The 13,893-nt window shown below is 29.5% G+C and overlaps 3 protein-coding genes across 5 annotated transcripts; all 3 read right to left on the bottom strand.

Moving 5' to 3' along the window:
* Nucleotides 1–1,027: 1,027 nt before the first annotated feature.
* LOC108347266 (dirigent protein) lies at nt 1,028–1,936 on the bottom strand. Its single transcript, XM_017586433.2, has one exon. It carries the CDS (start codon nt 1,829–1,831, stop codon nt 1,262–1,264), a length of 570 nt encoding a protein of 189 aa, XP_017441922.1. The 5' UTR covers nt 1,832–1,936; the 3' UTR covers nt 1,028–1,261.
* A 3,720-nt stretch (nt 1,937–5,656) lies between these two features.
* Nucleotides 5,657–6,394, bottom strand: LOC108347301 (disease resistance response protein 206). The gene has a single exon (XM_017586466.2). The coding sequence runs from the start codon at nt 6,320–6,322 to the stop codon at nt 5,771–5,773; it is 552 nt and encodes a 183-aa protein (XP_017441955.1). The 5' UTR covers nt 6,323–6,394; the 3' UTR covers nt 5,657–5,770.
* Nucleotides 6,395–10,795: 4,401 nt separating this feature from the next.
* Nucleotides 10,796–13,200, bottom strand: LOC108347187 (uncharacterized). 3 transcript variants are annotated; one of them, XM_017586348.2, is made up of 7 exons: nt 12,879–13,200; nt 12,595–12,764; nt 12,393–12,495; nt 11,946–12,062; nt 11,530–11,700; nt 11,214–11,337; nt 10,796–11,142 (listed from the first exon to the last, which is right to left on the bottom strand). In XM_017586348.2, exons 1-7 carry the CDS (start codon nt 13,167–13,169, stop codon nt 11,012–11,014), a joined length of 1,107 nt encoding a protein of 368 aa, XP_017441837.1. In that variant the 5' UTR covers nt 13,170–13,200; the 3' UTR covers nt 10,796–11,011. The 3 variants fall into 3 exon arrangements, with proteins under 3 accessions (XP_017441837.1, XP_052737039.1, XP_017441836.1); XM_052881079.1 differs by having other exon boundaries at nt 10,796–11,092; nt 12,595–12,767; XM_017586347.2 differs by having other exon boundaries at nt 12,595–12,767.
* Nucleotides 13,201–13,893: the final 693 nt, after the last annotated feature.

The following is a 13,893-nucleotide window of genomic DNA, read 5'->3' on the forward strand; positions in this document are numbered from 1 at the left end:
AAATTTATAGAATTAAGATTTATACAATCTCTTGTCATAGTTGTTTAAATATTTATATATTTAAGCTTCCAATGCTTAATAAATTTAATTAATCAAGTCAAATGCTCAAACTATATTAACAAGAAAAGTACAAACTATATTAACAAGAAAAGTACGAACCAAATCAAAATACTATTGAAGATAATTTTTATGTAATTATCAAATTAAGATTCAATCAATTTTTAATTTGATTTGAAAATTATAAATGCAAATTAATTAATGTCATAAAATGTAAATTCAAAATTAGGGAAAACAAAGAACCATTTCTAAAACTGAAAAAACTAAACAAACTATAAATTATTCTAGTTTGTTTGATTAGAGGTGCCTCTAATAAAATGTAAACATAAATCTAAACATGAACTCTATAATAAGAACCATAAGCTTAAAAAATAAATTATGAAAAATCAAATTTGTACAACTTTTTATATTAATTTCAATAAATTTGTCTCAATTTTCAAAAGTTGTAAAAAATAATATAAGACTTTAAATCCTGTAAAACATATATTCCTTTTTTAAGTCACGAAAATGATTTAATCTAACTAAAGTCAACCAAAAATAATATATACAGAAAATTTTATAACTAATACAATAAGAAAAAATCAAATTAAATAAAAATATATAGATGGAATCTAATTTATTACAATTAAAGGAAAATATTTAAAAAAAATGAAAATAAAACACATAATAATTTGTTTTTCAATATACAATTAAAATAGGTATAAATGTGTATAAAATAGTAACGTTGTAAATTTTAAGAATCTGTAGAGGAAGATCTTATCATCATCCATCACAAAAATGTGAAGGCAATTTAAGTTCATATCAACAACTAAATGAGTATTTTTTTTAAAGTTGCACAACGTTTATTGAGAGAGTACTAGCTAGCTAGAGTTTATTTTTCAAAAATTACAATTATTAGATAGTTTTAGGTGTTAATATATATCATGATTCTAATAAGTACTCCTGTAACGATCAAATTTTTACAAAGAAATGCAAGAAAATCAATAGAAATGATCGTCCACGAAAAATGTTGATGTTTACATTATTTAATTAGTTGTGATAAGTTGGAAAAATGACGACGTCGACTTTAAGCCGTGGAGGCAGAACTCCCACGTCGTATCCCTCCAACACATCATCAAGAAAAGGAAAATGTTACAGAAAATGACACAAAAACAAGAAACCATGAAAAGACATTCTCCCCTATAGGTTGTTCCAATCAGCTTAATCACCAACATTCGAACAAGTTGATATCCGCACGAAGCCTGAAATAAACTTCCCCTTCAAATGCATCCGTAGAGAGAGTGGCCACACCCCTAGTCATGAAGAAATCACCAGTTCCTCCGATCACCGAAATGTCTCTCGTCTTATTCATCAAAGGGTCTGCACCTGCGAAGTTGATGCTACCCTTATGCTGCGTGGAGTTGAACACAAAGGAGAAGCCAAGCCAAGCCGTGAAAATCTCCTTCTTATCGTAAATGTAGAACCCTTGGGCACGTCCTACGGGTGCTGAGTGCAGATTGTTGTCCAAGGTGATAGGGTCATCGAACACAACCACGTCGCCAAAATGGTTCTGCCCTGCAAGTATGGTCCTGTTTCCCCATGCGGGTGTTCCCACAATGGCTGAAGTTGCATTCTTGGAGTTATGACCATTGTAAATTATGTCATGGAAATAGAACACCAACTTCTTGCATGGCTCGCGAACCCTTTTTCTTCTCCAATGGTTCGGAGAACCCGAAGATCCCACCGTCATCATTACCAAGAACAAGAGAGAAAAAACGAACCTCGTTATTTCCATTGTTATCGAGGCCTCGATTATGGAAATATTGGCTCACCAGCTTTAAATTTATAAGCACCGCTTACACTTTACCCATAAAGCAAAGTTACGTTTAATTAAATATATCTGTGTTAAGACTTTCAAGTTTAACTTGGACAACCTAGTTATTTGAAGCAATGCTGTAGAAGGTTAGCAACTTCTTATTATTATAATGCCTTTTATGTTTAGGTGAAACTTTTAAGCTGATTGAATAACTCTGTTTATACTATTTTGGTGTGAGATTTCTCTGAAGACTGATCTTCATGACCTTCTTTTTGTCTATCTAGCTTAGGCTTGGCTTTGAAGGAATCGTTATTATGAGGCAAGAAGAAAATAACACTGAATATAAGTGCTTAGTTTTTGGTTGCTTTGTGCCTACGGCATGCGATATCATTGGATGCACAAAAAGGGGTCCAGAGTGACTAATTAAAGTACTAAACGTGTTTTTGGTGCAACAAGAACTGGACCAGCTTCTGGTTGGTGCTGCGTCTAGCCACCAAGCAAACATCTCATCTCCAACTCCAAAACTCAGATTAATTTTTTAGTTTTAATAAATGAAATGGGTTGTTCTACTGTCTTGTGAATTATCAAATGTTTAAGGATTTGTGGTGCCAGGCATTCTAAGTCTTGGAATATAAAGCTTTCTTTTACATCCAAGACACAAGAATTTATCTTGACGTTGGAGTTTAAATATAACTATGAAGTGTGACATTATGTAAGTTAATAAACGTATAAAGTATTATGCAAGTTTAATTTGCTGATTAAAATATACCAACTAATATTTAATGCTCTAAAATTTCAAATTAGAAAGAAGAGATTAAGTGGATGTTAGGACTTTCTAAGTCGGAGTGGTTACTCCTACTTACTGTATATATAATTATAAATTTTAAGTGGACATAGATCGGTGTTGAATCATTACTGTGGAGTTGTTGTGCCATATTTGCTCCATCACAGTTATAGGCTATTATTAAAAGATTGAAGATAAATTATTTTCTGGTCACTCCACCAATACAAAGAAGACTTTTTAAATATATTACTTGAAGTTTTTTTACGTTTGTTATCACTAAGACATAACTATGGAAAATGTAAATATACGACTATTAAAATCTTTGACATAAATTTATAAATTTATGTTTGTTGGCCTAATAACATACGGAAATTTATGTATGTTCAAAATGTAATAAACATAAATTTATGTCCATTGTTAGGTTAATAAATTTTTCCTTTTTTTTCCTCAAGTATGCACCAAATTTAGAGAGAAATTCCTCCTCTTTCATGTATGAAAAAATCAGACACGGATACATTAGACATGGGAAAACTACCTTAAATTTAAGGACATATGTTAATTCATTTATCTATATTCAAAATTTATATTTTCTTTTATTGATGGTGGATAAAAATGATTCAAAGAAGCATATACATTGCCTCCACTCCTGAGATAATATCACAGGAAGATTAATACTACTGGCTGTTAATAAAATTAACTATATTATAGATGTTTATGGAAAAAAAATGCTATATTATGTGTACATGTGATTGAAAGCTCAACTTCATCTAATGATCTTGAATGGACAAAAGAACCATTAAAATGATACACAAGATTATGACAACATAATCTGCACAAATAGTCCAAAGCTTTAACAAATGTGGATTAAAATAATGGTGGTGAAAGATCCTTATAAGTAGGCTTACTGTCATGGAGTTCATTAATCTTAACTTGAACTCCTAAAATTGTTGAAAAAACTAAAAACATATAAGCACTAGTGTAGTTAAGAGAAATGACAGCGATTATTTTCGCTTATAGGCACCGGTTCCGCAACCGAGGCATATACAGGCGAGGTAAAAAGAAGTAAACTTTTTGTCTCAGCTCTGAACGTTTGTTGCCTACATGTAAGACGTAACGTAAATTGAGTGACGTGGAAGTTGTTTTTGTGTTAATGTCACAAGTGTTTATGATAATTGATATTATATTTATTTATTATTGTTCTTAATGGTCCAAGTAGTATTCAGTAGACAACTTCCTCAGCTCTTTTATTTCTTGCATTTTTCTTGGCTTGTAGACTTTTTAGTATTTGAGATCAAGAGGTAGACACCTAAAAAATATACTTCAACACCCAAGTTAGAATTTACTAGGATGAAAAAATGGCTAGCATGACCCATTTTCGTTAGTTGTAGCCATACTATTACTGAATGTGGTTCTGACTCAACTACACCGCAACAATTGGGTGTATTTATTGATATTCCGACGGTTATGTTCACACTTGAGGTTACGTGCCTTAACTCTCATTTTTCTTAGTTTTTCTTTAGCACTTTTTTCTTATTTTTTCTAATTGTTTGACCTATTCTATATCCCCAAAACTCACTCACATCTCCAATGTACTTTTCCTCTTTTCAAAATATTGATTACAATTTGTTTTCTTTGTGTATTTTTGTTTAAATAGTGTATTATCAATTTTATTGATTCAAATAACTTTTAAGTCCACATTCATTTTTAGTATTTTTATTTATTTATTTTACATAAGAATGTTTCACTATCTCAATTTGTGTTCCACATTATAAATCCTTTATTTACTATATCTTTTTTTTCTTAATTTTTGTTTTATTTGAAAAAAAAATTGTTTTGTTCATACAACATTTATCGTCTTTTAATAGTTCGACTAATTTGATATCTAAAGATTTTCAGATATCTTCAAAGTAATTTCTATCTTATCATACCATTAATTATATATATATATATATATATATATATATATATATATATATATATATATATTTCTGTGTAATTTCATTAATTGATGTATCACAAATCATTTTCCGGGCATACATTCAATATTTTTTACCTTTTAATATTTTTTGTTATTTTTTATTATGTAGAATATTACTTTATTTAGTGTGTTTTGAAAAATAAAATTCGAAATAATGAAATGCAAGGATAAGTTTAATAGGATTCAGAAAGAAACTGCCTAAGAGCCGAACAGCTAAAAGATGTTGTGTCAAGCTATGCGGATTGGGCTGGCCCAACTGGTTGGCTCGGTAACAAGGGCACATTGCACTGTGTGATTTTTCATAGCGGAAACCGCTTGTCAAGCGCTTGTAGAAGTTCAGTAGTTATATTTTAGAACTTGTTTATTCAATGATGCAGTTTCCATGTTCCATGTCTTATTCTTCATATTGGTTCTTACCTATTTTAGAACTTAATTACGTCTCTTAATTCTTGAATCAAATATTAATCTTAGTAAGAAAATCAAAATAAGCAACTTCTTAGTGAAATTAGCACTTACGAATGAAAAGAAAAAAATGATTAATTTGACATAGAAGCACATACATAACACACACACCGCAATGGAAATAAATTCTACCTACAACTAAAAGAGAAAAAACAAAAAAATTAGGTCATATATATACTTTTTTAAAAGTCATTACAAAATCTTGAGCACGAATTTTAGTTTTTTTTTAGCCCTGTTTCAAGAGAAGTTGAACTTCATGCTTTTAAAGTGAAACAACGAGTGAAATAGTTTACCCTACCAAATACAGCATATGACTTTCCTTCAAAACTATTTGTTGTATTAATTGGTAGCACATAAAATAGTCAACTCAAGTGTTTCCCCACAGTACGTAAGAACACTTCAGACATACTGGTTTTATTCCACCAAGAATATCTCCAGCACTAGTCAATATAAAATCGGCGACTAATAGTACTCAATTTAATTAGGTCGAATTATTCGAAATAATACTTTCACATAAATACTATTTTTTTTATAATGTATTTTATCATTAACCTTACTTATTTGGTCTAAAAATTCCGAATTGAAATCCAAACTGGTACATTGATAGAATAAAATAAAATCTCTGCGGAGAGAAAGGTACACATGCAATAACATTTGATGAAGTTGAACATAAAAGGAAACCTTTACGGGACTTTTAATATGACCAACAGTCGTAGAACTTGATATCAACACGAAGTCGGAAATAAACTTCGCCCTCAAATGCATCGGTCATAATGGTGGCGATTCCTCTGTGCATAAAGAAATCGCCGGTGCCACCAGTGACAGAGATATCTCTAGTCTTCTGCATGATGGGGTCAGCTCCGGCGAAAGTGATGGTTCCCTGATGGTCGGTGGTGTTAAGAACAAACGTAAATCCAAGCCAGGAAGTGTAAGTGGTTTTGGTGTCGTAGATGTAAAAGCCTTGAGCCCTTCCCACGGGTTTTGAGTGAAGGTTGTTGTCCAACGTGATGGGGTCATCGAAAACGGCTATGTTTCCAAAGTGGAACTGGCCGGCCAGTTTGGTCAAGTTACCACCTTCTGGAGCGGCCACTATTGCAGACGTTGCATTGGCTGCATTGTTTCCATTGTATATGATGTCGTGGAAGAAGAGGACCAAGCTTTTGCATGGTGTGTATGGCTTCCTCTTGGCTGAACATGAAGCAATAAGGAGCGTAAGGAAAATGATGAGGGAAACTTTCGCACCCATTAAGATGAGGGAGAGAAAAAACACAAAACTATTCTATAGCCAACTATACTTTTTGGTGACTTTGTCTGTGAGGTTCTTACACAGTTCTACTGTCCTTTTATAATCATTTTGCAATTTCTTGAAAACAATTGCAAAATCATTATATAATGATTTTTAAGTCAGTTTTTGAATATTTAATTTATTTACAAATATGAGGTCAAATCTTGGACGACCCCTACAAATTTGTATTGATATTAAACTTTTATTAATGTGACTCTTACTTCTTTGGTATCCATTGAACATGCTAAGGTGAAAACAACTTTTCATACTTTGGAAAAGCACTTGGATCTTAAATTATTCTTCTAATTTTAAGTCTAGAAGTAAACAACTACGTACTCAATGTCAATTAGCAAAGAAAATCGCATACCAATTTAATTAGTCTTAATGCTCCTTAACTTTTTGCCATTAGAATATTAATTCTAATGATTATGAGACTGGTCTTTTATATTGACAAAAAAAAACTAAATATAGTCACTTTACGATTTAATAACTCTTACTATTGTGAGTAAGCTTTACTTACCATTACGAATTAATTAAGCTGCACATATCTAAAAACTCTGTTTAGTTGCATCGACCAATTATTTATGCTACAAAAATTATTTTATTTATGTATTTATTATAGGTTAATAAAATACCATTTCAAGCTCAAATAGAAGAAAAATCAGTACCCTTATTTTCCTTTTATTCTGGTTCTGTTAGCTACACATTTATTGAATTCAATAGTGTATTATTAACCATGCTTAAAAGAAATAGATAATAAAAGAAGTAGGCTTATTCCACATCTTTATTTCACAATCCCATTTGCATTTATCTGTAACTTCCGATGCTGATTGGCTGAAAAGGACTACAGAAAGTTGCATCTGTGAATTCCACGAAGGACATTGAATTTTATATCTAAATATTCGTTTTTAGAAAGTGTTTTCGAAAAGTTAATATTCTAATAAATATTTCATTATTTATGTTTCTTAAGAAAACATTTTTTTTAAATGAGAAAGAAATATAATATTCTTGAAAAAGTAATGAATTTTAACCACGTGTATATATATATATATATATATATATATATATATATATATATATATATATATATATATATATATATATATATTAGTGGAGAAACATGACAGACACTCTTTCTTATAAGAGACGTTATCCAAACAAATATAATATTACTCCATATATTTTTTGTATTTATCTGTCTCTCCATCATATTATTACATTTTTTTTCTCCTTCTCTCTCTTAATTATAAATTAATATTGTTGAATAATTTATTGTAAATTAACATTTCTATTTTAAGAATTATTACAATTTAAAAAATTACAACGAACATACATAATCAGTTCATAAGAATGCAATAAGAAAATATTTTATATATCAAATGTCACCAATTATGACTGTACTCATTAAATATTTATCCTAGTTTATACACTTTACTGTTTTTCTAAAACAATATTAGCAATATATTTTTCGAACTTAAAATTTCATAGAAATTATGTAAATCCAAGTCGCTAAGAACTTGAAAGAGTTATATATATATATTTTGCTGATGACTACACCATATCTTTCTACAATATTTTTACCACCTTGAAAGTAATATATTTGCCATGCTAAAAATTTAAAACATACTCATTATGCAAAAGAGTAGAAAAATTGATAAAAAAAAATAAAAATATATTTATTTTAATCATGTTTAATAGTCTCACATTATTTAATAATTGAAATTTAAAACAGTTTAAATATATTTTTTTTATAATTTTTTAACATAAAACTATGACAAAATTTCAAAATCTATACCAAACAATAAGTTAGTTAATGGAGGTAGGTGGTGTTAGGTAAGTCTTGAATTTAGTGGGAAAATTAAGTCCTTGGAATAATGGTTGGTGAGTAGTACTGGGTGAGTGATTCCTATTAAGCAATGCAAATTCCACATGCGGACAGGACCACGTAACTCTGGTAATTGGGTCCAGTTTTTAAATGAATTTTTGTCGAGATTCAACTTCATCTACCTCCGATAATATGACAAAGAATCGACAGACAGGGATATCTAAGTAGGTTACTTCTATTATTACACTTAATTAATAATGTTCCTAGATATAGTTGTTTTTATATATCCTGGGATCTGCTAGGGTTAATTTATTTTTTAATTTAATTAGTGATACGTATTTCGAAGGACATTTCATTTGGGATATAGCAAGAATCAACATTAATCAAATATGAGAATAATTTATGAAAGGGGATTAGTATAATTTTCAACAAAAATTAACTTTTTATTTTCACGTGAGAGCTAAACTTATTCTGGAATTTCAAAATTAACGCATAATTCTCTTATTAATTTTGAATTGAAATTTTAATTATTTTTTTAACAGTATTTAAAAAATGTATACTTTTCAGTCATTTAAAAAAAATTATTAAGTAATTGATATATTTTTTATTTTATTTTTTCATATATTTTTTATCAATTTTGAATTAATTTTCTGATAATTATTTTATATATTAATTATTTAATACTTTTATATATATTTTTTTTATTTTTTGTGTTAATTGATTGGCATAGTTACTATTCTTTTGTTTTTCATTTTGCTTATGTTGTCTCCATAGGTTAACACAAGTAAAGTTGTGTAGTTAATATCACAAAAAAAACATGATATTATTAAATATTTAATATTAATTTTTTAATATCAATATTAACAAATAAATTATAATTATGTAAATATAAATATATTAAATAATAATTACATAAATATCAAATAATTTTGAAAAATAAAATAATTATAAAAAAATAGAAAAAATAACATATGTATATCCTAAAAATAACTTACGAAATTAATAAAAAAAAAGGTTTTCTTTTTATCGGCAAATAAAAAAAGTTATGGCAAAATTTTGTATAACCTAAAAAATTAATTTTTTTTTGGTAATTTAAACATTTAAATGGGAATACGTATGTCTGTCAAAATTCAGACATAATTATCTATAATATCCATACCTAGTTAATAAAAAAAAAAGTCTGTCAAAATTTAGGCAGGTTTGGAGAATACCTGTATCATACTCTGTTATTTTTTTTTCGATTTAGGATAAAATAATTTAATTATAAAAAATAAATTTATTGTGACAAATCAAGAGCATAGATCAATTGTGTTTTAAAAGCTCATACTACCTAATTTAAATCATAACTGGCCATCAAGTGAAACGTAAACATAAATGTGAAAAGTGTACTTTTATTCCAAATTTAAAAACATTATATATGCATGAGTTTTTTTATTGTTTTATTTTCACCAAGTCGTTTTTCAGGGGAACATTTTCTGTTTTCAATAAATTAAAGGAAGTCGTTGACCTACAACGTTGACATACTTGTCATAATATCAGTGATCTTGGTGACCAATAAAAAGTGATATATTGGTATTTAACAATAAATGATGGTTGAATTAATAAACTATAGCCTTGATCTTATGATGTAAACGCACCCTTTTATTCAGAATGTGGTTGGAACAGAAAAGTGGATGAAGATCTTTCATAGCATTTAATATTAATATTAATTTTATCATTACAATAATAATAATTATTATTGTGTTTATTATTAACATGTAAAGAAGTTCCTCTAGGATTCATTACATAGTGGTATAAACTATAGATTATAAATTGTTATTACAAAAGAAAATATTATTTTATATAAAAGTTTCAACTAGTTTTTTTTTTTTTATAAATATAATACCGATATAAAGCATCTATTAACCATGTCAATTATTAGTATATATTGAAAAACTCAACTGACCAATCTTAATAAAGTTTCTCTTTTAACCACGACACAAATTTTCCATCCATATTCGTGGAAAGTCCGTTTTTCGCTCAAATTAAATGAATTTGATATTTTATCTATTTTTTTTATGTAGATTTCTAACCTTATTCTTTAGCATTTTGTCTCTTTCTTCGAAAATGCATCTCTTTCCTTTTTCGTTTTTTTTTCTTTTCCCTCACCTTTACCTTCACCGATATATAAAAATTATATTCTAAATCGTGAAAGTGAAAAAATTTCCGAAATATAAATAATGTTTTTATTCTAGATTATATATTTAAAAACTAAAAATGAAAATAAAGTATAGTTAGAAGTTTAAAATGTGTGGGGGTACAGAATGAAATCATGAAGGCGCAGGAAGAAGCAGAATTCATGTCAACATGTTATAGGTCCAGTGGGTTGAGGCGTATTCGGTAGATGTTTTTTTTTACCAAAAAATAAAGGTAGAGGAAAGAAACACATTAAAAATATAACTATAACTACGTTATGTTAATAATTTTTTAAAAATAAATAATGTGTCACTATTTTATTAATTTATTTAAATTTATTTTCTTAAAAATATTTGAAACGTGATTCAAAAATTGTTAAAAAAACATTTTAAAAATATGCAATAAATATCTGAGAACACAATATTTTCCACAACTGACCAAAGACGTTACCAAAGTTGTATAAGTTTTAGCTGTTAGGTATTGTTTGATTAAAAAATGCCACCGCCTAACCAACCAGTGACAATATGTTGATCAATTAGTATTGGACACGAAACATCCCAAAATGATTGTCTGGAAACTGATGGTTTAGAGTGATAACATTCAGTAAGAGGTTGTTTTGCAATTCCAAGAACTTTTTGGCTGCTTTAGAATCACGGTGACTTTTGAGGGGCGATAGAGAAAACATGTGAAACAGCTCCCTTTTTTGGATTCCCTTCAATAATTGATAATGTCTGTTCGTCGAGATCGATAAGGGCAGTACAAAGGGTGTGAAGTAATGGACCTGAGAATAGGTTGAAAGAAAAAGTGATCATGAACATGAATGGATTCAGATGTGAGATGTCTTTAATTTACCTGTCATGTAGATGGGATAGTTTTTGTCATCCATATCTCCCAGAAGTGACAGGAAATCTCCTTTCGACTTTTTTGTCAAAACAGATGCTCTTTTCTGCCTGCTCATTGAATTCTCATCGTGTACCTTTGAATGAAATCCAAATGATGTTTTATTTTGAGATATACACATGTTTCACTCATGCATTTTTTTTATGTTATCTTCACATGCAATTTCCTCGATAGTTCAATTCTCTTATTGGTGAAGTGAATTGAGACACTTCCAAGCATGCAGAGGTCCGAATCAAACAAATGCAAAACAGGATTTTGTATCACTTGCCTGGTTAATAGGAAGGTGGAGGTACATGTTTGCATGGAAGAAAGGTTTTTCCCCCACCTCATAAATTGAAATCCGATTCCTGGATGCAGTTTCAACGTTAAAAATCCTGCGGGTCTTTGTTTCTATCAGGTTGTAAGAATGTCCCACAGAAACTTCTGACCGTTGGATCCTCTGATGAAATAATGACACAATAAAAAAACATCATACTACATACTATAAGACAATTTTACATTCAACGTAGGAGTATGGAGGTAAAATACTCATAAAAATATAAATTTTTATATTTAGAAAAAAAAAAGTAAAAAATAAGAAAGGATAGTATTAAATTAATATAAAAAATTTAGGTGTGTGAAAAAATAATTAGTGTTTTCTTATGAAATCAATAATATGGGAAGGAAAAGGATGCAAATTCTAACACTCAGTGCATCATCCATGCTTGCAGCTTCAAGAAGGTCTCGAGAAATGAAGTTGCGTCCAATTCCACCAGCCACAATTTCATCTTCAGCGGGGGGTACAGAATCCAGAGTAAATGCCTGCGAATCGTAAACCCAGTTTTCACTTGCATATCACTTTTTTTCATAGACATTGCTTCTTCGCATAAGACCATGCTTGAATTGATAGAAATAGATGAGATAAAATGAAATGAAATTCAATAAAATTAAGCGTTCGTTCAATTGTTTGGATATATGTCAGCGAAGGAATACAACAAATTACATATTTTAAATTGAGAAATTTACTATTAGCAGAAAAATAAAGAACATAATTTATTAGATACAGTGATTTTACTCTAATATCAATAACAATGAATAAGATTTCTGTTCATTCAACTCATGCATAGATAGTTGGTGAATTAGGAATTTTACCAGTCCATGGCTGTTGAAGCCAAATGCACAGCTTGGAAGCTCCCCAGCATAAGTATAACCAACAAAGAATAGTCCATCCGGCAAGATTCCTTTGATTAAGTAGCTGCACTTGCAATTCCACACAGAAAAAACACTCATAAAGCCGTTTTAATTATTCCAATTCTGAAGCCAAGACAAGACATTAATGAATCTCTAAGCTTACGTGTGCCCGACAAGAGCAACATTTGCATCCTCATTGTGCGCAGCAATAGCCATAGATTCACCGACAACAACAACATCGGAGCAATCATCCGAGGTATCCATAGTTGGCCCTTTTGCCCCTTCTTTTGGAATAAACGCCAGAATCTCTTTCCTGAAGTTGATAAGTAAAATCTGCTAAACCACACACACAACAAGACGCTAATTAAATATTTATGTTGTTACAAAAACTCAAAGTTATGTTGCAGCATTTGACTATTTGCGTATAATATATGGTTTTGCAATTACATCAAGAAGTGGCACACCGCTTCCTGCTGCAGTCCCCAAGAGTTCATCCCAATAGGTTGGGAATTTGGTTTTGTTGGCATGAAAAAGTGCTTTGAGAAGTGATTCTGAATGAGGGGTGTGGCCAAGGGCAAAGGGTCGGAGATGATTTTGTAGAATGAGATCTGCGGCCACTCTACTCCTTATGAGTTTTGAGAATCTTTGGCCAATTAAGAGACCCATTTCGTAAGCATCTTTGCATGGTCCAACTTCGAACATCTCAAGCCTCTCCCTATCCACACTGCAGCTTCCCATTTTTGCTGTGAGTCCGTGACTACTATGTTAAGATCAGACATAAAGAAAACATTCACTTGGTTATGTCTCATCCTTATCCTTATTGCTTGAAAATATTAAAGAACAAAAAATAATTAAGAAAGGGTAATCAATAGTAGTAAATTAATTAGTAATGCCTACTCTCCTTCAAGTCTTTTTACAATTTTCATTATATATTTTTAAATTAATTTGTAATACATAATAATTAAATATTTATAAATATATTTTATTATTACAATAAAATGAGTAATTAAAAATATTAAAATAATTAATAAAATAAATAATGAACTGAAATATAAATAAAATAAATTTAATTTTTTTAAACTTTGATAATTTATTTTACTATATTTTGATTCTGAAATATAATCTTTTCATTCATTCACAGTCTAATCCCTAAAGAAAATGTAGGAAACAATTATCATACAAATGTATATCACACAATTACTGTAAAGTCAAAGTTAGTTTTGTTCGTTACTATTTTTTTTTTTAGTTTTTCTTTACTATGTATCTGCTATATATATGTTTTCATGTAGCAATACATATTCAGTACATATTTTATATCTGATGTCATATTACAACATGGTATAGTAAGATCTGTGAAAACGTGTTCTGCATAAGCGACTAAGCCTGCGTGAGATTCTTCCTTTTTCTCCTCTATCTTGATTGCGTGGAACGTGCCTAAGTGAGTGTGTGGTTCTTCTTTTGA

Source organism: Vigna angularis, chromosome 1, assembly GCF_016808095.1.
Source record: "Vigna angularis cultivar LongXiaoDou No.4 chromosome 1, ASM1680809v1, whole genome shotgun sequence".
Lineage (NCBI taxonomy): Eukaryota > Viridiplantae > Streptophyta > Magnoliopsida > Fabales > Fabaceae > Vigna > Vigna angularis.